At 43.8% G+C, this 27,492-nt stretch overlaps 1 protein-coding gene across 2 annotated transcripts in view; it reads right to left on the reverse strand.

Annotated features, from left to right (window-relative positions):
• The window catches only part of SH3KBP1 (SH3 domain containing kinase binding protein 1), a 325,546-nt gene that overhangs the window by 28,177 nt on the left and 269,877 nt on the right, over positions 1-27,492 (reverse strand). The window contains exons 10-13 of one of the 2 annotated variants that reach the window (XM_066599837.1): positions 22,853-22,904; positions 17,607-17,690; positions 14,153-14,315; positions 9,383-9,471 (exon numbers count right to left, since the gene is read on the reverse strand). In XM_066599837.1, coding sequence (XP_066455934.1) covers positions 9,383-9,471; positions 14,153-14,315; positions 17,607-17,690; positions 22,853-22,904 — 388 coding nt within the window. The remainder of the gene's footprint in view (positions 1-9,382; positions 9,472-14,152; positions 14,316-17,606; positions 17,691-22,852; positions 22,905-27,492) is intronic. The other variant, XM_066599838.1, reaches the window with a different exon arrangement.

Genomic DNA, 27,492 nt, shown 5'->3' on the forward strand with positions numbered 1-27,492 from the left:
AATCCTCTCTCCCTAGAAGCAGGTATCACTCCAATGGCACAACGGGCAATCTTGAAAGACATGAGAAAGCAATGAAGAAAAGGTAGACTGTACAAACTTTCAATGTGCCCACTATTACAGGTTGCCATTTCAGAGGTTGTTGTTCAAGCGCTTGTCTTTCTCCCCCCCAAAAAAGCCATTTCAGCGGTTGTAAGTTACGAAGTTGTCCGCTCCATAAAATTGCCATTTTAGCTGTTGCTAGTCAAGCATTTGTCTCTCCTCTCTTCTCCCCCAAAAATTGTCATTTCAGCAGTTGCTGGTCCAACAATTGTCTCTCTACCCTGAAAAATTACCTTGTTAGTTAGTGGTTGTCAGTCAAGTGACAGTCTAACTCCCCCCAAAAATTGGGATTTGAGCGGCTGTGTACCTCCTTCGAAAAACTGCCATTTCAGCGATTGCTCTCCCCCCCCAATAAAAGCCATATCAGCAGTTACAAGTTAAGAAATTGTCCCCTCTATAAAACCTCCCAGTCAGCTATTACCAGTCAAGCATTTGTCTCTCCTCTTTTCTCCCCGAAATATTGCCATTTCAGCATTTGTCAGTCCAGCAACTGTCTCTCTCCCCTGAAAAATTACCTTTTCAGTGATTGTCAGTCAAGTGATTGTCTCCCTCCCCTGAAAAACTATTTAAGTAACTATCTTCCTCGTTCAAAAAACTGCCATTTCAGTGGTTGGCAGTCAAATAGTTATTCCTTTTCAAAAGAAAATAGCTATTTCAGTGGTTGTTGTTCAGGCGATTGTCTATCTCCCCTTGAAAAATTGCCACTTCCATGGTTGTCAGTCAAGCAATTGTCCCCCCCCCCAAATTTTTTCCATTTCAACAGTTGTTGGTCAAGCAATTGTCTCTCTCTATGCTCCCACAATTTACCATTTGGGTGTTGTCAGTCTAGCATTAGTGACTCTCTCCCTTTAAAATTGCCATTTGAGCAGTTGGCGCTGAAGGGTGCAGCTAGAACAATCGAGAAAGTTTGTCTGCGACTAACTGTCATAAGGCAGGTCAGATGAAGGCTGCGAACAGTACTTCTTGTAACACCGTGGCATGAGCCGAAGAGGACTATGCATGCAAAGCATACCAGAAATACTGATAAACTGAATCACATTTGCAGGGAGGAATTACCCCAAATTCCCCCTGAACACTGTCCAAATCTTATTTCCAGCAACAGTAAACGTTTGGTGGAGGTCATTGCTGCTAAAGGGGGTCTACAGGTTATTACATTCTAGTGTTCACTTACATTTTCTGCCTGATGATTACTTAATGTAGATTGTGTATTCTTATGATTTCTAACAATCAGACCACATTAATTACTAAATCTATGCAGAAATCCAGGAGATTCCAAAGGGTTCACGTACTGTATGTCTCCAGCATTTCTACAGAGTACTACTAACCCCTTCAGCTTCACCCCTCCATCATGAGGAATCTTCTCATCACTAATCTGCAGGGACAGATCTATTTTCACACATACACAATTTACTTGCTTTATACCCACTATAGAAACAGATTCTTAATCAACCACATATCGTTAATTCACTGCTGTTCTCAGGAGATTACGAACTTTTGCTAAAGTCAGAACACAAATAGTAACAGTAACAGTCCGCTTTTATTCAGTTTAGCCAGGCAGGCAACTAAAAAACAATCACGGAAATATTTGAAAGTGGAACCTGTCTTTGCAAGGCAACAGAATCTTACCTGGAAGATAAGGAGGATTGATTTGGGCTCGCTGCTCGTTGCTCCACAGTAACAAAGTAGCTGTTACTCAACTGAGTGACTTGAGCAGATGACATTGGAGAAGTGACACATGCTAAATCTCCCAGAATTTGTTCAGCAAAGACCTTGCCGCCTTACTATCATAGTGCCTCTCACCGAGACCTTCTACAACCAGGGATTGGCGGGATTACACAGCACATTTCCAATCTCTCCATTATACATGACATACAGTGCAGCCGTAACGTTCAGCAGCACATTGCTACAATATCACTATGCTTCACCGCCGAAAAGTAAAGCACCGCTACAATAGGAACTGAAGTATTAGTCATTCCCTAATATAATCTAAAAGTGCCGAGCATCACTTAATGGCCCAGAGAGGCGGAGGAAACGTTTTCGTAATCACAATCATTGTCTGATAAACTTCTTTATTGCAGTCGTATAAATGGGAGGAAAATATGTGGAACAGATACGAAAAAGTTGTGAAGCAGAGAGCGACCAAATGACGAAGTAATGGAGCAATGGTGGCTGTACATGGGATGAGTATCATTGGAATAGTTGATAAGTGTACAAACAACTGTGTGCTTTTACGCAGAACGTTTGTTTTCACTTTTGTGGGTGAAACAGATGGCGGTTAGGTGCCGGAGTTACGGGCATGTGATGGCGCAGCAGCTGACGGAGACGGACATATCTTCTTTTCTGAACCAAACAGATTTTACTAAACATTCAGGAGACAAGTTACTCAGAGGTCTCGCTTTTAGTAAGGATACAAACTGACAAGATATATCTACACTGGAATGACAAGGAACTTCGACTTCACTCATAACTAACCATCATCATCGTCGTACTCTGTATGTAGCTTACTATACTCTTGAAGGTCCGCGGTCCAACCATCGCAGCCTAAAGCACTGTAGTTGAAGTGTAGTCATGGAATGCAGAACATCACTCCCATCTAACATATATAATTGTTGGCACATAACGCCTCTAAGAAGGGCCTTATCACCCGGTCACAAAATATCTTACATACAGCATTGCTAACAAACTCAGTTGGATCGCAACCATAAACATCAAGTCACAATCCCCATATAACTACAATCCCTTCGGGGAGGTACTCCTTCAGTCCATGTCACTCACTGTCTCTCTAGTGTGTGCACACTACATGTTGGAGACCAGTCTAGCAGCTTGATCCTCCCTTTGGGACCATCTGCTTCTTCGGGGACCGAGTTCTATGTGGGAAAGGAATCTCCCTCTCCTTCCACATGATGCAAAGTCATCTTCAGCCCCTACAAAGGTATGGTTGCGCTCACGGCTTGTGCAGGTTGTAGCCTCTACAGCCGTCCCCTCGCAGCTCTCCCCAGAATGGTTCCTCCCACCACTCTAAAGCTCTGATCTCTGGCTCCAGGCTATCTTCCTGCTGCGTCATGACCCCTCCAAGCTATGGTGCCGCAACGTTCCTTAACATATAGTTCAAGATGGCCAACAGCTACATCACGCAGGGACTTAGCCCCGTACTATTCCCAATGATGGGCCTGTCCCCTCAGGGACACTGGCGCACTCGTCAGGCTGTACCTGCATCACTGCAGGGGGTGGAGCCTCCGCTCTGTAGTGCCTGTCCTCTCCCCCTACCTGAAGCAGCTGTGGGCCACCTGTCACAGCGGCTCCTCTTACATAGCCGCTGACGTGCAAACCTGCCTGCAAACGACTGCCTGTTTGCAAAGGACGATAATCAATCAGTGACTATTTTAAGGTGAGCTGAAATGAAACAACTAGTAAATGAATTTACACTCAGCACCTTGTTGGTGGTTGTCTTTACATGGAAGAACTGTTTCTTACAGTTGTTCTATCAAGCGACTATTTGGCTAGTAGTTGTTCTATGTAGAGCCAGCCTTAGGAAAGGTGACAACACAGTAGTACAGATAGCAGAAGACGGCTTCTAGTAGACAACGGTTTAGTTGTGATGTCAGAGCGACCATGATGAACATGATCGCCTGATGACTCGGCAGGGCACCATGATTGACCAGCAATATCCAACCTTCTCTTGGCATGAAGAGCCCAAGTGCCACTGTTTTACTTGGACCTTCCATGCCAATGCACCATAATTATTCTGTATCCCGCAGTAGTTATATTTTAGTAGAATGTATTAACCAGTGATGATAAATTACCAGACAGTATTGTAACTGCTGTATCCACAAATACAAAGATCAGATGGGAAATTGATATTTCTTTGAGTTAACAAAATAATTTAAGATGAGAACATTTTCCACTTACAGTTATAATCTGGCATTTGTTCAAAAAATGATGCAATCTGAAAAACTAAATATAAGAACATTCCTTAACCCCTTAGTGACGAAGGCAGTTTGCGCCTTAAAGACCAACTGATTTTTCAGCTTTCTTAATCGTCGCATTCCAGGAAGCATAACTTTTTAATTTTTTCCGTCGACATAGCTGTATGAGGGCTTGTTTTTTGCGGGACAAGCTGTATTTTTGGGTAGGTAACGTGCTAACTTTTTTTTCTCTGGGTCATTACAAATGCAGTGATACGATGTGTGATTTTTTTTTTACATTAGGCCTCCTGCACATGGTCGGAAATTCCGCGGCAGGATTTGCCACAAAATTTCCGCCTGCGCACACTGCCATAGGATTGCATTACATAATGCAATCCTATGCAGACAGCCGCGATTTGACCGCGTGAAAACTTGCGCGGTAAACATATTGCAGCATGTCCTATTTCTGTGCGAGCCTTGCAGAGGCCTGCACAGAAACGTCACGGCTGATGCGCCGGCTCTGCGCATGTGCCGGCGCAGAGCAGAGGAGACGGCGGAGCTGGTGAGCTGCAGCGATGACTGCAGGGGCATGGCTCACAGAATTCTCGCAGCAGGATCCGACCAGACTGTCTGCAGTAGACCTAAAAGGGGAAAGGTGGGATTTTTGTCATTTTTACGTATTAATTTTTTATACTTTAACTTTTTATTTTTCTCTCACTAGGGGACTTGAATATCCACATCTTTTTTCATTCTTCTAATACACTACTATACATTAAAATAGAAAGCCTATGAAGTCAGCCATAGAAAAAGCCTCACAGGGCACCATATCTGACATACCAGGAGGCTGTAGTCAAGGCTCTGTGTGATCATGGGGGTCCAATGGGGTTGTACTGACCACGGCGTGTAAAGAGTTAAATAATGGGAATTGAAGGGTCTCTTCAGTTCCCGCTATTACAGCAAGTGTCCAGCTGTCATCCTACAGCTGAGCGCCCCTGCTGTGCTTTTTAATGCAGTGCTGATTTTTTGACGGCGCTGCAGATTAAAGCCCCTTAATGGACGTATGGGCGGTCGTTAAGGGGTTAAATATGGTGCTTCTGTAAATATTTTATATGACATACAATTCCATAAATCTCATCTATACAAGGTCAAAAAAAGGAAAATAGCTGAGTAAATGTCTGTGTGCAGAATAATAAAGGGGTTTTCCAGGATATTAAAAAAAATTATAAAAGGGGTAAAATCAAGACAAATGCAATACTCACCTATCTCGGTGACTCTCCAATCCAGGGCTGCAGCGCCGGTGCCTGCCGCATGGAACCCAGGAGAAGTTACAGGTGGCACGTGCCGTTCCTTGTGCATATGACTGCTCAGCCACTCACAGACTTCAGTGGCTACAGAAGAATCCCTATTGAAGCCTATAAGTGGCTGAGCAGTCATGTGCCCTACAAATGGCATGTGGCCGCCCGCCGCTTCTTTCAGGATCGGTGTGGCAGGCAACTAGACTACAGAGCTGCATTGGGAGCTGACGGGATAGGGGAGTATTTCATTTCTCATCATTTTACCCCTTTATTTATGGCATTTATTAGCACAACGATGTGTTTAAATAGGTTCTCATACTGCACCAATTTACCATTAGCTCTTCGAATGATAGTCAAGCATATGCTGTGCAATCATAAAAAATGGCAGATTTATGTAAAAACGCGATTACACAGAAGCATCATCTAGCGTTTAGCAGTACTGAAACTAATAGGTATTAATGAGATTCCTATCAGATGCTTTACTAATAGAGATGAGCGAGCATACTCGCTAAGGGCAAATACTCGAGCAAGTATCATCCTTAGTGAGTACCTGCCCGCTTGTGAAAAAAGATTCGGGTGCCGGCGGGGGGCGGGGAGCGGCAGGGGAGAACACAGAAGATTAAGGCCTCCTTCCCACGAACGGATTTCCGCCGCGTAATTCTATTAAACCTAATAGCTCAGGGCACACAGTGCGGAATTCCACCGCGGAATTCCGCACAGTGAAATCTCCTGTCCTCACCCGCTGCATGCTCTATTTGCCGCGGGTGTACGCGCTGACGGCTTCCATTGCAGTCAATGTAAGCCGTCCGTTCACGCTATCTCCCACTATAACACAGCGGAAGATAGCGTGAAAACGCTTTCCCGCCTACCGCCGCCGCGTCGTGTGACGCGGTGGGCGTGTCATGTGACGTGGCGGCAGTGGGCGGGGAAGCGTCATGCGAGAGCGAAGACGCGGGATCCGCTGGTGAGTATGGGGTCTCTGGGGGGCGCCGTGACGGGCTTCGCCGCGGAATATTCCGTGGCGGAGCCCGTCACGCTCGTGTGCAGCCGGCCTAACTTTAATGTTGATAATTGTAAATAAATGTACTCGGGCCGCAGTAATCGTATTACTGAATATACAGTACATTACATAAAATAAACCTGGAGATAACAAGGGGAGGACTTGGATATTCTGGTTACCAGTAAGCTAACCAACAGTACTCAATGTCAAGCAGCAGCTGCAAAAGCAAATACGATTTTAGAGTGTATAAAAAGAATGACAAAGGCTCTTGATCCCAATGTAATACTACCCCTCTATAAATCCCTTGTGAGACCACATCTTGAATATGGGATTCAGTTTTGGACTCCACAGTATAAAAAGGATACAGGAGAACTGAAGAGCTGGAAGGGGTTCAAAGCACGACTGCTAGATTATTAAATGAGATGGACGGATTCTCTTATAATGAGAAGCTACAAAAATAAGGCTTGTTCAGCTGAAAATAAGACGCCATAGAGGTAACCTCATTTACATGTAGAAATAGGACCATCCATCCCAAGCACTGTACAAAGGACCGCAGTCTATGTGTAGAGGAAAGGTGATTGAGACATCAATATAGCAAATGGTCCTTTACAGGTTGAGTAGTCAAACAAGATCTTCATTGAAGGACTCCGAATTCTTCAACTCATTTGAGATTATTGAATGTTTTAACAATTACCGTGTTTCCCACGAAAATAACACAGTGTCATATTAATTTTTGCTCAAAAAGATTTAACTTTTTTACATATATAGCTGCCTGGACACTATTTAAATTGACTTTTTTTTAATTAACTGTGAGCAGCACTTAATTTTGGAGTAGGGCTTATAGTTCAAGCATTTTCAAAAATCCTTAAAAATCTTTTTGCATCCGCAAAAATCCTGGAAAATTATGCTATGTCTTATTTTCAGGGTATGTCTTATTTTCAGGGAAACGCGGTAGTTACAATGGACCTTTATGAAAGTTTGCACTTTATGACGTCAATTTTTGGTTAATACATTTATTTTCACACAATCGTATTGTATCCACAGGGATTGTATATTAACAAGTGATGCAAACTGACTATTTTTGTCATTTCAATTTATCATGTTGCACTTGCACTTTTTGGTAGCATTTTTTCACTACATGTTCCACTTTTATTGTGGATTCATGAATGGGTGTGAGTGAGAGCTGCCTCTGATTGGCTCTGCGCTGAGCCAATCAGGGGCAGCTCTCACTCACACCCACTCACACCCACTGCAGGCCGGCCGTGCTGAACTCCGTCTGCTGGGACAAGGTGAGTATATATACTGTATATATTTTTTTTTTACACATTTCTGGATGAATTGCAGGGAAGGGCTTATATATTTAAGCCCTTCCGAACAATTCATCCCGCGATCACCGGCAGCCCATTGCTTTCAATGGAGCCGGCTGTATTGCCGGCTCCATTGAATTCAATGGGCAAACATCGTTCTTCTCTGCCACAGCTGTTACAGCTGTGGCAGAGAAGAATGATCTGTCTTCTATATGTTCTCAATGGGGTCGGCGCTGCTGCCGCCGGCCCCATTGAGCGCATATAGAGAAGAGAACAGGAATCGCAGATAGGTGTGATCTGCGATTTCTGTTCTATAATTTATCGGACGAGCGCATAAAAAGCGCCCATGTGTCCGATTCCATTGCAAAGCAATGGTTTTAAAAGAATCGCCGGACGCATTCGCAAATCGCGCGAAAAAACGCCCGTCCGACTAAGGCCTGAATGTATGTAAGTGCAGTCTACTATGCTTTTCAATACAGTTTGGACTGCGGAATCCCAACATATTTCGGCCAGATGAATACACTGATAGCATATACTTGTCGAATAAAGCCCACAGGCATGTCAGTGTATATGGTAAAGATTTTCCGGGCATATCTATGCCATCCGTGTACTTTATGCATCATTCAAATAGGAGAAACAGGTTTAGGCCGTGTTCAGATGCATTTTTCATGTTGTAAAAATCCAATAAGGATCCACCACATAATCCACAGCAGGAATCTAAGGCTGAGCTTTGGATTTGCATTTACAGAAGCCACGGTTTCACATGCAGATTAGCCCTATTCAATGCAGATAAACATGACGGAACGTGGATTTGATGCAGAATTTGTGCAGATTTCAGGTCAAATGCGCATCAATTTCCACCCTGTGGAATGGCCTTACAATGGCCAGCACTGTAGGAATCCAGGTTATAGATATCTGACATCTCATTTTCTGAAATGTAAGCAGCAATGTTTCCATCGACTTGTCATGATACACGACTCCTTGTAATGAAATGCATATTTCATTCTATGGGATTTCAGTGAGTAGATAATCACGTGTACAGAAGAAAGAAATAAAGTCAGATTTGCACCTTAAGGGCTTATTCACATAAACAAGAAACTCGTGCTAGTTGTGTGCGATGCAATGCGGACAAAACTCGCACAAACATGAAATCTATCGTCTGAATGGATTTACTCACAAGAGCCTTTTTTTTTATTTCCTTGTAGCGATGCTGCGGAGATAAAAAGTCGGAGCATGTTCTATTTTTGAGCGTTCCCGTAGAAGGAATCACCCATTTTTTCCTATGGGACCTTGGGAAAAAAAAATCACAGGGCGCTCACATACCATGCAATGTGTATACGAGTGCAATGCGATTTTTTCCTATTGAAGTCTATAGGAAACACTTGCGATCCTATTCCTGATGTGTGTAGATTGCAATTTCACAGAAGCGATCAGACTCCAACAGATTTTATTACAATTTTGTGTGTATAAAGAGGCACAATCCCTCTTGATATATCAGGACCCCCCTCCACGTGTCGGAGGTTCATCCCACTGTAGATGGCGGTACTCCTGCAGGAGTCTGTAGTGTAGAGTTCATGGAGGAATGTGTTGCCGGTGCTTGGTTAGTAGTATTTCCAAGTTCGGTGCAGTGCTGAGTACAAGACATTCAGTGCACTGCTGGGGGTAAGTAAATGGAGTAGGCTGATATTTAGGAGCTGCATGAATCTGTCAGTGTGTATGCCGGCGCAGGGACTCTGAAGATATTTATAACCTGGCAGTAATACTTCCAGGACTTACCAATGTCATTGCTCTTATCGGAGGAGTCTCTGTCGGGAGTGCTGGATACAGTGCTGATTCCCACCTCTGCCTTCGGACTGTCACTCCTACTTGTCAAGAGAGAGAACAAATTAGAAGCATGTCTATGCAGGTCACAAAGCAACCAATGACATCTCCAAATCTGGGAATATAATATCTGTATTATGGAAGCAAGCTGAATGCAGGATTCAGAGTTTACTGGCTTTGCATATTCTTATAGTAAAGCTCTGGTTTGGAGGCATTATTAAAGGGATTATCAGGTACAAAGAATAGCTGCAGATATGAAAATACTGAAAAAATAACCAATATTCGCACATTCTCTGCCAGGTGATCCAGAGCTCACTTAGGTTCTCCCAATTTTTGTTTTTATGAGGCTTTTGACTTTTGCTTCATACTACTGCTGAAGCTGATCAGTGGCCGCAGTGGTCATGTGCCCATACTACAGGTATCGCCCCATCAGGGATGGAAACTGCAATACCAGGAGTGCGGTGTGTGACCAGTGCCATAGCTGGTTGATTGTAGTGGTAACAAGCAGTATGAAATATCACTGCTGCCCTCATGTAAATGAATATCAGCAGGAGACCACCAGCACTGGATCACTGGGGGAGACAAGAGGCGAGTACTCCTTCTTTTTTTTAAATCACAATTGCAACTATTTTTAGGTATTTTTTAACTGATGATGCCTTTAAGGTTATAAAGGAGTATTGCCTAAATGTCTGTTCCCCAATATCTTATTATTTTAATATCTGCTTATAGAAGTACCAGCATTCTTATAATAACCCACCGAAGTGCAGGAGGAGTTTTAAGTTCTCCTAACTAGGCCTGTAGAGTATGTCAGTAAAATACCGCCTTGCATTTCCAGTAACCTTTTGCTTTTCAATGCAGTGTAGATACAACCTATGGTGAGACGTTGAGGTAAGTACCGTATATACCGGCGTATAAGACGACTTTTGAACCCCGAAAAATCTGCTCTGCAGTCGGGGGTCGTCTTATGCGCCGGTAATACAAAAAAAAAAAAGTGTAAAAAAAAAAAATTTTATTACTCACCTCCCACGGCGTTCTGTCGCGCTCCGGCAGGATGTCGCTCGCTCCGGCAGGCTGTCGCTCGCTCCTCGTCCCCGCCGCAGCATAGCTTTCTGAATGCGGGGCTTGAAATCCCCGCTTCCAGAAAGCTAATACACACGCCGGCAGCCATGACAGCATTGAATGGCTGTGATTGGCTAAAGCACACGTGGCTTCAGCCAATCACACTATTCAATGACATCATTGAATGGCTGTGATTGGCTGAAGGCGCACGTGTTAGCAATCACACCCATTCAATGATGTCATTGAATAGTGTGATTGGCTGAAGCCACGTGTGCTTTAGCCAATCACAGCCATTCAATGATGTCATGGCTGCCGGCGTGTGTATTAGCTTTCTGGAAGCGGGGATTTCAAGCCCCACATTCAGAAAGCTATGCTGCGGCGGGGACGAGGAGCGAGCGACATCCTGCCGGAGCGCGACAGGACGCCGGGGGAGGTGAGTAATAAAATTTTTTTTTTTTTCTCCACTGAATACCGGCGTATAAGGTGACAGTTGGGGGGTCGTCTTATACGCCCCGTCGCCTTATACGCCGGTATATACGGTACACCTGCGTCTGCAGTGCTTGGAGTGTATACTATCCTACCCAAAGTAATTGGACACCTGAGTAAGAATCAAAAGTAGTATTTATTTCCATATGTTAATACTTTGTGAGGCTCCTTTGGCCCCAATGACATCGGATACTCTCTGTGACATTATTTCTAATAATATCTGAAATACTTCAGCTGGTATTTCCCTCCATCCATCCTGCAAAGTCTGACAAGTTCTCTTAAAGAAGATGGACGTTGTTCATATTTCCTGACCCAACGTTCCAGTTTGGCCCAAAGATGTTCATTAGGGTTCAGGTCATCACTCTATGCAGCCAGTCCAATCGTGGAACATCCATATCCCCAAACCAATGTAAAACAGCGTTGGATTGTGACAAGGTGTTGTTTGGTTGGAAGTATTGTAGACCATTCCCAGAGTATTGTCACATTGTCAGCAGCACATTATTGTCTAGACTGTCAAGGTACACTTCCATGTTCATGGTTCTTGTCATACAACCAATAGACGGAGACCATACTGCATAAAACATCCCCAGACCATAATGGAACCTCTGCCATACCACTGTTGGCACAACCCACTCAGGCGGGTGGCGTTCCCCAGGCTTCTCCACACCCAGGTACCTCCATTTGATTAGAAGATAAAGTACTGTGATTCGTCACTATGTAGAACGTTCTTCCATTAGTCAATTATCCAATGACGGCGCTCCTTGCACCATCATAGACGGCTGCGTTATGCTTCATGATGGATGGCTTGTGTGCAGCGGCATAACTCATATATCCGATAGCGTGCAGCTCCCATAACAAACTATGGCTAGCACCTCCAAGTGTCTACATCTTATATTGCATGGTTTAGGACACGTGACATACTAATAAGACACGATCCATTCTACTGATAGGGGGTCCAAATACTTTTAGTAGGATAGTGAGAACCTGTATTCAGCATTCAGGACCTAAGTTGGAATACTCTCATCTCACTTAGACTTTGTTCACATGTTGCTGATTGTTTGCATCAGTTCTCTACACGTGAATGGGGTTGTTTTGGCAGCACAGGCATGGATTTAGTCAGCATTGACATGAATAGGACCGTCAGAGAAGTTACTGCAACAAATCTCTTGCGTTGAGATACTTTAGTAATAATATTACATTATGGAATTGTTATCTGTGTAAATCTGTAATGTAATTCTTAAAAATATATATTTTATATATATATGTGTGTGTATGTATATGTCATTTAGGACCAATCTTGATGACAGAGGAAGCTTTTCTTCTCCAATGTGCACAGTAATTAATAACACGACTGTCCTATGCTGAGCAAGCACACGATAAATATAGCTCCTCTATTAGTATATCATGCTCAGATTGCGGAGCTGCCAGAGGAGTCACCTCTATGTCACCTAAGCAGGTCTGGGCTATCAGTGCACTTGGATTACAGTATGTACAAGAACACTTCTGTAAGTGCAATTAGCTCCTCATTACTTGTAAGTGATTACGATAATGTAATAATGATATCTTTTACTGGTATTCACAAGGATGTGTTTATAGTTTATGTCGCCATATGTAATATCAAGAAAAGCACATATAAATGTGTCACCAACAATATTCTCGGTTTTAGATGGAGATTTCCAATCTTATAAAGTTAGTGGTGGCCCAACTTCTAGGACCCCTACCGTCCTGAGAAACCGCAGCACTGATACAGTGTCTCCCTGAACCCTGGCCACTTAGGGTTCCAGCACACGGCAGAGCTGGATTCTGCATGCAAAATCCTGCAGCGGAATCCGGCCCTGGCAGCAGTGCTGTCTGCGCATAGCTGCTTACTTTCGTTTTCATCTGTAATGCGGATGGTCCTCACGGCGAGCCGTCGGGAATGCACGGTACAAGTTTGGTTTTTTTTTGCACTCTTGATTTTCCTGCGTCATATCCTAGCACTGACATGGAATCCGCAACCTTTCCACAATGTTATTGCGGAAGGGCCATGGATCGGACAGCTTCCATTGACTTCAATGGAAGCAGTCCGCGCAGAATCTGCAGAAAAATGCAGCATGCTTCGATTTTCCTCTGCTTGTGGAAACCGCAATTGGTTTTCACAAGTGTGCAGGAAGCATCGATTTCCCATAGCATGCTATGGGCAGCATTGGCTGCGGTGTGGATGCTCACCGTGGATTCTGTAGCAAATATCCATGCGTGGGCAGGATGCCTTAGGGAATGTTCACACAGCACAATCCAATGTGGGTTTTTTCGTGCCTCTAAACGCCACAGCAGAAATACGTGGCTATGCCACGTACGTATCCACATGCAGACTTAGCCCTGTGAATAGGGAAATTCTACATGTGGAATTTCCAATGGGATTCTGCTAGTGACACATCACTTCTTCACCCGGACTGGTGTCAGAGATTCCACACTCAGATTGTGCCCAATTTACAGGACTAAATCTGCATACAGTTTTTAGCGGTGGGAAAATCTGCATTGGACTCCAGTGTGTGAACATACCCCTACTCTGCAGGAGAACTGCGGCACAGCTGCATTCAGGTGAATGTGGCTGCATACAGCTTTCTGCACAGCTGGGTGGCGCTGCTGTGCGGGGAGAAGACAGTGAAGAGGTCACAGCACTGAGTCAGAGCTGCAGCCCATTCATTCTTAGGATTGCTGGGGGTCCCGGATCACAGATCCCCATATACTAGGGCTACATCATCACTTTATGAGATGAGAAAACCAATTTAGAGGGTTTATTCAACCAAATATATGTATAATCTACCCATAGGACAGGTGATAAACATATGATCACTGGGACCCCACTGCTCAGACCCAAAGGGTTCATGAGAATGGTGGACCCCGAGCAAATGGAAGGATGGTGCACGTGTGACCAGCGATCCATTCCCTTTTAAATGACTAAGGAAGAGAGTCGAATGCATCCCTTGGCTATCTCCATAGACAGTGAATGTAGCGGTCCCACTCCATAAACGTGGAGGACTTAATGTGTGCATTTTCTCTGGGGGTCCCAGCAGTCAGACCCCTGGCGATCATTCAGTTATCTCCTATTCTGTATCCTATGCATGTCTCTTCCTCATTTTGGAAGCATATACGTATATTGCAGTACTTGGGATGAGGATATACCAATTGGGGACTTACTGTGCATGTGTCACAGGTCCTGCTGGCCTCTCTGGCCTCCGAGGAGGAAGCGTGCCAGACTTATTAGAAGTGCTAGTCTTGGGTGGACGAGGTTTCTTTGGAGGTATAGCGGGAACTGAGTGCTTCAGTGAACTATCCCCTTTGTGATCTCTGTCGGACCTCTCTGTAATGAGATACACAAGACGTGAAAATCAATACGGCAGATAAAACGGTTGTCCATCAGTCTGATTTGAAGACATGCATTTAACCTTATTATGTTGATCCTCTGAGCCCCAATCCTTATATTGGCCTCCTTATATCTAAATAGGTTCACAATTCTGTTCCAATTTCTTCGTATATCTTTATAGCGATGTGAGTTTTGTTCATACAGCTGTAAATCTCCGGCATAGACCCCTTAATTACTTGATAACATTGTGTCTGTTTGCAACTTCTACTTGAGGGAACTCCGAGATTTACTAGGAAAGTCTTCATTTCAATGTATTAATAGTATATACACTAGCAGGTTCCTAAACGCCCCCTAGTGGTAGCTGCAAGCTACCATAATTTTATCATTAAAAGGAAATACAATATCTACATTTTTCTTAATTAAAATCAGACTTTAAAATATATTCCATTTTCTGATTGGCTTTATTTTGTGATTGTAAATTATTTTATTCTATTTTCTGTACATGACTATGCGGGTGGGCATCTTTCCCCCCATAGCCATGAGCTGCAGTTAACAGCATTTAGAAACAGAAACGTGTTTTGCAGCAGCTTGATGGGCCACAGACATAATGGTCAGTAGGGGACCCATAAACTTCTATGGGAAACTGTTCTAGGCATGTTCTGTGCAAAGTTTTTCGTGCAAGGAGGGGGGAGGAGGTGAGCTGTGATTATCACCTATTGCAAAGGGTGGATCCTGTGTTATCTATATAGAGGTGGGGGTAGAAAAGGAGAGGGGTAGAGCAATACCGATGGTGTCTGAGGTTTTGGTCCCAGATGAATGCCTGGAGACCAAAAATGTCTTAGGAAGGGCTGTGAAGAACTAAGGAGGTGCTTTAACAAAGAGAACCCACCAAAATAAAAATGGCTAGCAATTCTAAAAAATATGTTTCACCACATAAAAACTTAATTTATACAATAGGTCATTGTCTGATGACACATTGCCTTTAATGCTATCTGTGTGGGGAATTTAGAACTCTGTGTCAGACAAATAGAGCTCTGATAATATAATAATAATCTTTATTTGTATAGCGCCAACATATTCCGCAGCGCTAATATAGATAGATATTGATGGTATGTTAAAAAGCGGCCATTTAAACTGCCCCATGCATATACTGGACAGGTCTGCTTATTAGAAGTTCCGTGTCCTCTAGAATGGTAGCCTACTCTGCAGGTCTTCCAAGAGCCTCGGACATTAGATATCTGGTGGTCACCTCAAAGTCCCAGTAAAGCTGATCATGTGGCCTTGTTTTATATGGCATCCATAACAATAATGTTTCCCTTCACTGACAGCAAGCAAGAATATGAAAATGGAAAAGCTCTAAAAACGCAATGAATATGTTACAAAACTTTTCCTTATACAATCAGCTTTATGTACATAACTCAGAATATCCCAAAGATCATGCTGTGAAGCCTCATTTTCTTGAACTTTCCTTAGAAGGAATTTATCATTTATTTGATTTTTAGTTTCACAAAAGACACATACAGGATGGGCCTCCGAAATGTATCCCGGCACTACAGGCTCATAAAAGCAGTCTACAAGAAAATCTGACTTTGTTGCCCATAGCAACCAATCACAGCGCAGCTAGCTATCAGTTTACCTTAGCAGTATAAGAAATGAAAGCTGTGCTGTGATTGGCTGCTATGGGCAACAAAGTCAGATTTTCTTGTAGTCTGCTTTCATAAGAGTGTGGGGCCAGTCTACTTTTCTGTACTTCCCCTGTAAAAGGGAACTAATAGGCCTCATTTCTCAATATTACATAGCACTGTATATTTTGGACTATAAAATGCACCCCAGGTTTAGACAACAGCAAACAGGAAAAAATATTTCATACTAATTTAAACGTCTCTGGGGGTCTAACAAAGTGGAGAGGCTACCATTATTAACATTGGTGTTGTAGTATAGAAAAGGGGGTTAACAGTGAACAGTCAGCTGCTATTAAACCTAGTGTGTCCATTCAAACAGTAGCACAAACAGATAAGTTACCATTTACACATACACAGCACTGCTGAACGCACATTGTACATGCGCACAACACACAGAGCTCTGCAGCATTCACATACAGACACACAGCTCTGTTACATGCACATACAGCTCTATCACACACATGCACATGACTCTGCTACATGCACATACAGCTCTACCACACACATGCATACGGTTTTGCGGCATGCACACACATGGCTCATACAGCTCTGCTACATGCACACATACAGCTATGCTACATGCACACACACAGCCCTGCTACATGCACACACCCCTGCTACATGCACACACACACCCCTGTTACATGCACACACACAGCCCTGCTACATGCACACACACAGCCCTGCTACATGCACACACACAGCCCTGCTACATGCGCACACACAGCCCTGGTACATGCACACACACAGCCCTGCTACATGCGCACACACAGCTCTGCTACATGCGCACACACAGCTCTGGTACATACACACACACACAGCTCTGCAGCTGGCATGTTAAACACTGATTTTATTAACACTAAATCCCCACAAGTGTAGTAATACATGACCCCCTCTAGCTGCTTCCTGCTCACAAGGTTATGACACCATCAGAGGTCCTGCTGCTACTTCAAGACCTTTGATTTTTGCTATTATCTGTCCCTGTGTGTACAGAAGAGGACGTACACCCCGGCGATGATCTGTGAGTGATTTTCAGCATTGTCTACCGGTGGAGATTGGGCAGAGAAAAGGAGGCCTGTGCAGCCACACTATGTATGGCTCCCAATAATCGAGAAGTGGTCAGGGGTGTCTGGCTCTATCAGACCCCCTTGCCTCTGGACAATAAGACGCAGATGCTTTTCAGCAAAATTTCATCTTGCTGAAAACTATGTCTTATGGCCCTTTTACACGGGCCAAGAACCTTACGATTCTCGTTTGCCCGAGCAGACAAACTGATGACATCATCACCAGCTCGTCCTCGCTTGGGCAGCCTGTTTAAATGCATGATTCTTTTTACGAATTGTGCAGTTCTCGTCCACTTATTGTTCAGTGTTTCACATTCCTGTATGAAACGCTGCAAGATCAGTGTTTAAACTGTATGATAAGTGAACGAGAACGTGGCGCTGATTTATAGGCTGACTGAAACTGAACGAAGAGCGACAACCTCACGATTCTCACTCGTCTTTCAGTTGTTGGCTCGCGATATAAACGATTGCTTGAAGGATTTTCTGAACGATACTCGTTGAGTCTAAGCGGGACGTAATAGTCAGAAAAATCTGGTACTTACCTTTCTCATCTGGTCTGTGTGGGAGGGTTTCAGGTCTTTCTGGAGGGATCTTCCTGATGTCCTGCTTTCTGTCTGAGGTGCCCCCTGAAATACAAAGCAATGTATGCTTATCTACAAGAGGGCTTATCAGCTACACTGCACATCATCCAGCATTCAGAGCACAGCGCAGGGATTACAGCCATGAGTTACTCCAGGGAAAGTAGCCGTACAATAAAGTGCAAGAAGCTTAGTCAGGACACCTTGATGGAAATGAGATTATCTTGTTTAGCTGAATATGCCGTCTACTTTAAATTCATGTATGCAAATCCAGGATGTATAGATTTTCCCTTCCCTCCTTAGGGAAACACATGGAAGAAAAATCACAGCTGACAAAACCTTGTCCACATATAAAGTCATATAATGTAATCCCAGGTCGCCACGTGTGTAATGATCTGGATCCATCCTGGGCTCAATTCCCTGGATACACGAAACAAGAATAGAAAATGCTCTGCAAAACCTCATTATCTCACTTGTGATTGGAATTAGCCACAGTCCTATGATTTTTCGTCATTTAAACAGCTGCCCTCGGTGCTCTCTGACTATTTTTATGCACAGATGTGCGCTCTTTTATGCCCTATGGTAAAACCAAGTGCAATCCGGACACAATATGTGACCGCTCTAATGCTCCTACCCGCTGCAGTTGGGTTATCCTGTGTGTAAATGAGCGCTTCAATAATGATTTAATCTCGTAGCATTACTCGTCAATCACCTGAAAGATCATAAATTGTAAAGTAGGGAAAGAGGTGTAAAAAAAAAAAAAGACAAGGCTCCATTCACAGGAGTGTTTTATGTATCAGCTTATGCAAATAAGGGAGATGGAACAATACCTCTGCAGCACCACCTATTGGATGGCAGTATTCCTGCAAATTAATGTCCGACCCTTTATACAGGTCTTTACAACAATGATTGGGAATTGAAAGCCAAGCCAGAATCCATAAACAGACAGCTGTTTCAGCCTAGTAAAAGGCCTAGGTAGAATCTTACTGCACACTGATGAGGGGCAAAAACTCAGAAACAGTTGTCCGTGTATGGAATTCACTTGGTCTCCCTCCCTCTTTATGAAGCTCCCTAAGGAGTCTATGGGAGCCACCAGTGTATATTGGTCGAAGGATTGGTCGAACTATGCTTTTTTGCATGCACAGTGGCGTATTTTACAGTACTTTTTGTGCCGGCTTGTTCATTTGTACGCAACAAAACAATACACACTGATTGAAGTGGCTAATTAGTCTAATGAGTTCCAGATGTGTTCTTTTTCCTGCACAATTATACACAGTTTCATTCATCTCGCAGTGTATTTTGCATGTGCTTGCACATCCCCATTGACTTCTATGGGGACTTCGCGTGTGCAAATGTGTGGGAAAATAAAGCATACTGCGCTTTTTTATGTGTGTGAGCGAAATGTGCAGGAAAAATACGCACATGTGAACAAACCCATTGAAATCAATAGGTTCTACTCCCCGCGTAGCGCATGCAATTATGCTTGTGTGATGGAGGGCCTAAAATATGCCAAATTGATTAAAAGACACACACACCTTCATAAAGTCAGCGCTATCGTTATACCAGAATTCAAAATTTACGCCTGCTGTGAGCAGCCATAGATTTGCACTATACTTTGCGTCAATTTCTGGTGAAAGTCATGGTAAATCTGTCGGTGTTCGAGAGGCATCATCCCCTTCAGCTAAACCTCATCCACTTGTTACATCTCAAAAGTGGCAAGAAAACCCCCAGAACTTGCAACTTTTCTACTATTGCAGAAAATGGGCACTAGATGGTAAATGTGCATGTTTCTTTAGGAACCTTCTCTACCTCTGGCATAGATTTAGATTAGATTAGATTTTTTAACATATTTGCATTAGATAGATAGATATGAGATAGATAGATAGATATAAGATAGATAGATATGAGATAGATAGATAGATAGATAGATAGATAGATAGATAGATAGATAGATAGATAGATATGAGATAGATAGATTCCTTATAAATGTGAATGACATATCCGTCCCTGCTTGAAAAAGGAGGCTTTATACCTCCGAAACACGTTGTACAGTGTCAGTCTCAACTGTTATGTTTATTATTTTATGCTGATTTGTACATAGAATAAAAGTTTTGAAATGAAGCTTCACCAGCATTCCCCTGGAGATTATTTTTGTGAAGTGAACTTGGATGACTGAGGAGTCCCACTGGGCTGTGGTGTCCCCTGAAGTAAGTAATTTGTTTTATTTAAACACGGCTACCAACACCATTGCAGCGCAGGAATTGTTTTTCCATTTGTTATTTCATATCCACAATTGAGGTCTTGTACCCTGGGCCATTCCGATGACGCTCTCCCTGAACAGTACAGGGATTAGGTTTATGTAGCAGTCCCAATTGGGGGCATTCGTGGACCTGTGGTGTGGGAGTCTGCCATTAGACAGGCCCCCGACACCAGGTGAGTCCACCTATTATTCTACTCATTTAAGAAAGATACATTCTTTGGAGCGCAGCCCTACATATTAATCTATGTGGGAGAACGTGTTATGTCTGATGAGACCAGGGATGAACTTTTTGGCCATAATTCCAAAAGACATGTTTGGCACAAAGCTAACACTGCGCATCACCTAAAGAACACCAGACCGGCAGTGACGATGCTGGAGGCAGCATTGTGCCTTGGGGCTGATTTTCTGCTGCTGGAACTGGAGATTTAGTCAAGGTGGAGGGAATTATGGAAAGTTCCAAATATCAGTCCATTTTGGTATAAAACCTTCAGGACTCAGCTAAAAAGCTGAAGAGGAATTTTACCTTTCAGCACAACCACAACCCAAAGCAGACCTATCAACAAAAGAAAGGCTTTGCCAGAATAAGATCGAGGTTTTGGAATGGCCCAGCCAGAGCCTAGACCTGAATTCCATTGAAGATCTGTGGGTTGACCTGAAGAGGGCGCTACACACGAGATCCCCCTACAATCTAACAGATTTGGAGCGCTTTTGCAAGGAAAAGTGGGGAAAGATTACCAAGTCAAGATGTGCCATGCTGATAGACACCTACCAAAAAAGACTGAATGCTGTCATAAACCCAAAGGGTACATCAACAAAGTATTAGTTTTAAGGTGTGCATATTTATGCAACCACATCATTTTAGTTTTCTTTTTTAATTTTTCCACATTAAATCTGAAATGACTCATATCTGTCAGATTTTTTAACAGGGGTATGTAGACTTCTTTATAAGATAGATAGATAGTCAGACAGGCAGATATGAGATAGATAGATAGATATGGGATAGATAGATAGATAAATAGATAGATAGATAGGTACATAGATATGAGATAGATACATACATAGATAGATAGATATGGGATAGATAGATAGATAGATATGGGATAGATAGATAGATAGATATGAGATAGATACATAAATAGATAGATATGGGATAGATAGATAGATAGATATATGGGATATATAGATACATAGATATGAGATAGATAGATAGATAGATAGATATGAGCAGGGGCGTACCTAAAGGCTCAGGGGCAAAAGTTCAGCTCGGGCCCCCCCGGTCCTATTTCCCCCTCGCCCCGTATCTATGCCTGAGGGCCAATGTCCATGTGCAGATTTTATTTATAAAATACACGTGTGGCCCCCGCACGGGAGATCCGTGCATCTTACTGCCCATAGGGATGCATTGGCATCGGTAGGGCAGCTAAAAGCATGCAGATGGGATTCCTGGTTTGCGGGTCACATGCACAGTAAGAAATCACAGCATGCTCCATTTTCCTGCGGCTCTGCCACACGGACGGCTCCCGCGGCTTCCATTGAAGCCTATGGAAGCCGTTTGTATCTGTGGTACAGCCGCAGCTGTTTTTGTGCTGTGCCGCGGATACGCGGGAAAACAGGACATTTTTTAAAATATTAGTGCGCATGCACGCGGCACGCTGCTGGTGTGCCGAGCATGTCCGCTGACCGGAAGAAAGAAAATCCGGCCTGCACAGAGGGGAGCCCCGCAGCGTCCGGAGAGGTGAGTATAATGTATTTTCTCTCTCCATGTCCACGGGCATGTATGATTTCACTGCGGGATTCAGCAGTGAAATCCATGCGTCCAAGTGGGCATGAGGCCCAAGAGAGAGAGATGGATAGATATGAGAGAGATTCAGAGATAGATAGATAGATAGATAGGAGATAGATAGATATAAGATAGATAGATAGGAGATAGATAGATAGATAGATAGAGAGGAGATAGATAGATAGATAGATAGATAGATAGAGAGGGGATAGATAGATAGATAGATAGATAGATAGATAGAGAGGAGATAGATAGATAGATAGATAGGAGATAGATAGATCGATAGAGAGGAGATAGATAGATAGATAGATAGGAGATAGATAGATAGATAGATAGATAGATAGATAGATAGGAGATAGATAGATAGATAGATAGATAGATAGGAGATAGATAGATAGATAGATAGATAGATAGATAGATAGATAGATAGATAGATAGATAGGAGATAGATAGGAGATAGATAGATGATAGATAGGAGATAGATAGATAGATAGATAGATAGATAGATAGATAGATAGATAGATAGATAGATAGGAGATAGATAGATGAATAGATAGGAGATAGATAAATAGATAGGAGATAGATAGATAGAATAGAGATAGATAGATAGATAGATAGATAGATAGATAGATAAATAGATAAATAGAATAGAGATAGATAGATATGAGACTAGGCAAGATAAATAGACAGTCACATAGAAAGACATATAAACAGATAGATACATACCCTGGTGCCCAAGGAGAGCAGGTGTACGCAGTGTCAGCAGGAAGAAAGCAGCAGGGAGATGACATCATCCCTGGTCACTCGATGCCTTGCTGTGCTGTGCCCGTGTGCTGGTAAGTCTTCCCCCCGCCCCTCCTTTTCCCCTGTCCTCTCTCTCCAAGTCCCACCCCTCCCTTCTCCTACTCTCCTCCTGGCTTGTGCTGTCGGCTGGAGCAAGCGGCCGCCGATAGTGCAAAGCGAAAGTAAACTGTATATGCTGGAGGGCGGCCTCTGGGCCCCCTCAAGCGCAGGGGCAGGGTCACCGTTGCGACCCTGGCACCCCCTACCGGTACGCCTATGGATATGAGATAGATAGATACGAGATAGATAGATAGATAGATAGATAGATAGATAGATCGATCCTTGGAAGTAGATAAGTCTGATTCATTTTACTGGTTTTAATGTTACCTGGTCCTGGTTTGGCTACTGGAGCTGATGGAGGAGGTGGCTTCTTAGGTCTCTGTAAAAGGAGAAGCGAGATGATACGTATTAAAATAAACACAAGATTAAAGAGAACATGAAGAACACATTACATTACCAATTACATATATCAACTATTCACTTTTACCTCAACAGTATTAAAGGGAACATGTCACGTACAGATTACTGAGTTAAAGCTGGTCCCAAATCTCATGTAGTTACCGTTCCTACTGTCAGGACTCGAACCTGGGACCTCCTATGCTCTAGACGGTGTCTCTCCCCAGTGAGTTATTGAGCTTTCTGGATAAGCTCCCCTGCTAAACCTAGCCCTGTATCATGATCCTGTTAATACTAGTTCCTGCCTCCATGTCCGAGCTCCACCCTGCTCCTGATTAACCCACCATATAAACCTGTCCCTGTCCCTTCATGCATTGCGTGATTATTGTGCTCCCAGCATTGATCAAGCTCCGCTTCTGCCTGCTCCTCTGCTGTTGTGACAAGGCCTCCTGATATTGACTCCTGGCTTTCCATATGACTATGTTTCCTGCCTCATCCCTCTGTACTGCAAACCGAGACTTCCAGTTAACAATTCCAGGCTATCCTGACTATTCTCTGGAGACCAGCACGGCTACTACACCCTCGGCTCCAATACCACGCTGGTAAGACGCCACACTTACAGACATCATACTTCCTGAAATTGCCTTTTAAAATTTCCTACGCTGCATGCAGATCTTAGTTGACCAACCCAGTGGGCAGGCTGAACCATCTCCATAACCCATCCTCTCATGAATTTCTTATGTCATCCACAAAATGATCAAAATCTCACAAATACATTGAGAGATCACAGACTGGAGTGCGCACAGATTGATAGGCTTCTTTGTGGGCAGTTCTGGTTAAGCCATCATGCTTCTCAAAGGATGCATCTCCGATCAGCAGCGTAGGAGACGGCACGGCAAATTTTAAAAAGCCGATTTTTTGAGGTATGATGTCTGTAGGAATGGTAACCAGATGATATTTGGGACCAGCTCTACCTCAGTATTCTGGAGCTGTAGGCGGTTTGACGTGTGCAGAAGTACAGACAGGCTCCCTTTATCCAGCCCGAGCTTTTCAATAGCACTGCTTGCAGAATTAAAAAAATTCTACCGGTGATGTATCTTATTTTTCAATGGCAGACAAATACAACCATAAAGGCATAATTGTGCAGAATGTTTCAAATGGTCCCATCAATGATACCTAAATGTGCCGTGAAGCTAGCCTTACATGGACAGCTACAGAGGCGAGGACCCCAACGCTACTGTGTCATAAAAGTAAGACCCACGCTGTTCATAGAATTCCGCATAAAAGCAGCCGGGATCCGGTTTACTTTCCCTTTAAATGTTATGAGCTGTAAACATTATTCGCATAAAACCATCCGTAATCCCTAAATAAACATGAATTTCGATGGCACTAAAATAGTCTAATGTGCCATTTAGCTTTCCTAATGCTTTTGCTGATGAGAGATCATACAGGGCTTTGCAGGTGCTTATTTAGATGGCATATCATCTTCTCTGCAGACAATCTGTAAGGAGAAGCAAGCACATTTTCCACCACGTACTGTAAATATATTTATTTTGTATAACCTGCAACGTGCAGATAAATTACTGGTGAACCGCCGTTTGACATCGGAAATGGATTTAAAAATGCAAACTGCAGAATGAATCCTTTAGGGCCATTTATTTCTCAACTAGAGCAACAATTTAATTATTGCTTCTCCCTGAAAGACCCTGATTTCCGGATATTTCAGATCAGAATTCATCAGCTTGTGACAATTTATATCTAGATACAAATATAAATTAGACATTTTGGAATATTACCACATACATTTCTCACTAGTTAGTCAAAATTCATGTAAAATGACCAAAAGTGAAAGATGTGGGTACCGTGAGGGTACGGTCCCGCAATGCGGCCAAAATATCGCCCACCTCTGGCCGCCAATGGGTAGAAGATTTTGCTTATGAGAGGCCGGCATCATTAGCAAAATCTGCAGATATTGGTGGGTGGGGCTTTGACCACATTGCGGCTATTGAAGTGGAACTGGACGGAGACAAGTGTCTTGCATTATGTCAGAAGTATATTATTAGCTTCTTTGTGTTGTGTGAACGCATGCAGTGGAAGATCAATGAGCGATAAATTGCTGTTAAGATCTTTATGCAGGATCAATCAATTGATGTTAGGATCAATAATCGTTGGTCTCCCGCTGCCAGAATGATCCCTTGCTTACCCCGCCTCCATTCACTGAGCGATGATTGCACCTGTGTGAGGCACGGGAGCGATCATCGCTGGGCCGGTTATCGGACACTGAAATGCCTGACAACCGTCCCGTGCAAAAAAGGCTTAAGGCTTAAAGGGGTTGTCCCGCGGCAGCAAGTGGGTCTATACACTTCTGTATGGCCATATTAATGCACTTTGTAATGTACATTGTGCATTAATTATGAGCCATACAGAAGTTATCAAAAGTTTTATACTTACCTGCTCCGTTGCTGGCGTCCTCGTCTCCATGGTGCCGACTAATTTTCGGCCTCCGATGGCCAAATTAGCCGCGCTTGCGCAGTCCGGGTCTTCTGCTTTCTTCAATGGAGCCTCTCGTGCAGGATGCCGGCTCCGTGTAGCTCCGCCCCGTCACGTGCCGATTCCAGCCAATCAGGAGGCTGGAATCGGCAATGGACCGCACAGAAGAGCTGCGGTCCACGGAGGAAGAAGATCCCGGCAGCCATCTTCACCGGTAAGTATAGAAATCACCGGAGCGCGGGGATTCAGGTAAGCGCTGTGCTGTTTTTTTTTTAAGTCCCTGCATCGGGGTTGTCTCGCGCCGAACGGGGGGGGGGGTTGAAAAAAAAAAAAACCCGTTTCGGCGCGGGACAACCCCTTTAATAGAAGATCTGCCAGTGAGGCTGAACTGCCGACTTAAGGCCCATTAAGACACAACGATTCGCTCAAAAGCCATCTTTTGAGCAATAATCATTGCGTGTAAATGTGCACATCTTTTAGTTTTCTGCCGAACGATGGATTTCAGTTCAGCATGAAATCCGTCGTTCAGTAGAACAGCTGATAAGCAGGACCGCATGCTGTGCTCTGCTGGGAGAGAGCTGATAACCTCAGCTGTCAGCCTCAATGGCAGAACAAAGAGAATGTATTCAGCGCACAGCGGGTGGCCTGTTCCCTGAATACAGCTCCCGGCGGCTCACATGCTACTGATTGGTACTAATAGGCATTAGTACCAAGTAGTAGTTTTATGCAAAATGATTGCTCAAAAGCCATCTTTTGAGCGATCATCTTTGTGCCTAAATGCACTCTTAGTTTCCCTCTGCTCTCTCTTTTCCTAAACTTTGTTGTGGGTCTAAATTAGCTGATAAGCTCGGGAACCCCTTCCTCTGTGGCCTGCAACAGAAAGCTACTCTGTAAGAGTGGCTGCCATTCTGGCGGACCATGCACCATCCCTGCCCTACAAACAACCATTTATGTGAATAGCCATCCTGTAGTACTACACTTTCCCAGCAGCGGACGCTGCAAGGGAATGTCTGGCTGACAGCATTCTTCCCTGGTAAAATCAGCTGTTTGCCAAAGGTGTCAGGAGCGGGACCAGGGTGATTGATCAGCTGTATGCCCCGGGCTCCGTATTCTGGGAGGGTCTTTACATATTGGCACAAGCCTTTTAATTATTTCTGTCTCTTCTGATATGTCACTAGGTGATGGTGGACCATCTAATTTTTCTATGGGCCTTAGGTATTCTAGCTTAGTCTACCAGGCTGGATAATGGCTGAAGAAAAAACGGCAACCATGAAAGACTAAATCCAATTTGCCACAGAGTTGAAGAACTTTTTTCCAGCTCTCTAAATGCAATCAGATTCCTGAATTAATACCGTTCTCTGTTTATACCAGTAACCTTATATATTCTGTTGCCAAAGACGGACATTCAACCCATTCCTTAATGTATCAGCATTTTCTGTTCTACATGTTCCATAAGGCCAATTTCACATGAGCGTTTTAGGGGTGCATTTATGCATGCAGGACTGTGGGAGGCGCAGGGTTCAGGTCAGCAGACCTGCGATCAGCCAGGGGCACTCATGCACCCCTAGCTACTTGTATGAAACGGGCCCAAGTTTGTATCTCTGTCAATAAAGAAAGATGAAAGGGTTTATCCTGTCTAGACAACCTTTTTACACAGGGATATAGCTATAAGACGTGCAAGGTTAGCAGCCGGACCTACTTCCTGCGGTCTGAGGAGGACGAAAGGGTCCTATGCCACATAAGATCATGAAACAAGCTTGGTAGGACAGCGCCTCTAGGCATGTATCCAGCTGACTGCAGTCAAATCCTTGGCTGGGGAATGCCTGCCACAACTGTGTAGAGAGAGCGCTGTGCAGAAAGGGAGACACCCTGTCCCAAAGGACATCCGGAGGAGAGCCAGAGCAAGGAGAAATCCCTGGGAATGAAGGCAGACCCATTGAGGGGTGAGAACTGAAAGTGAAAAGAACTCCTGCACTCACAGTGCCCCAGATGTGAAACAGCACCAAAGTGAAGTCAAGCACTGACCAAGTGGCTAAGGCCGAATGCACACAGGAGCGGAGATTTCACGTGGAATTTCCACT

This window comes from Eleutherodactylus coqui, chromosome 4 (assembly GCF_035609145.1).
Source record: "Eleutherodactylus coqui strain aEleCoq1 chromosome 4, aEleCoq1.hap1, whole genome shotgun sequence".
Taxonomy (NCBI): Eukaryota; Metazoa; Chordata; class Amphibia; order Anura; family Eleutherodactylidae; genus Eleutherodactylus; species Eleutherodactylus coqui.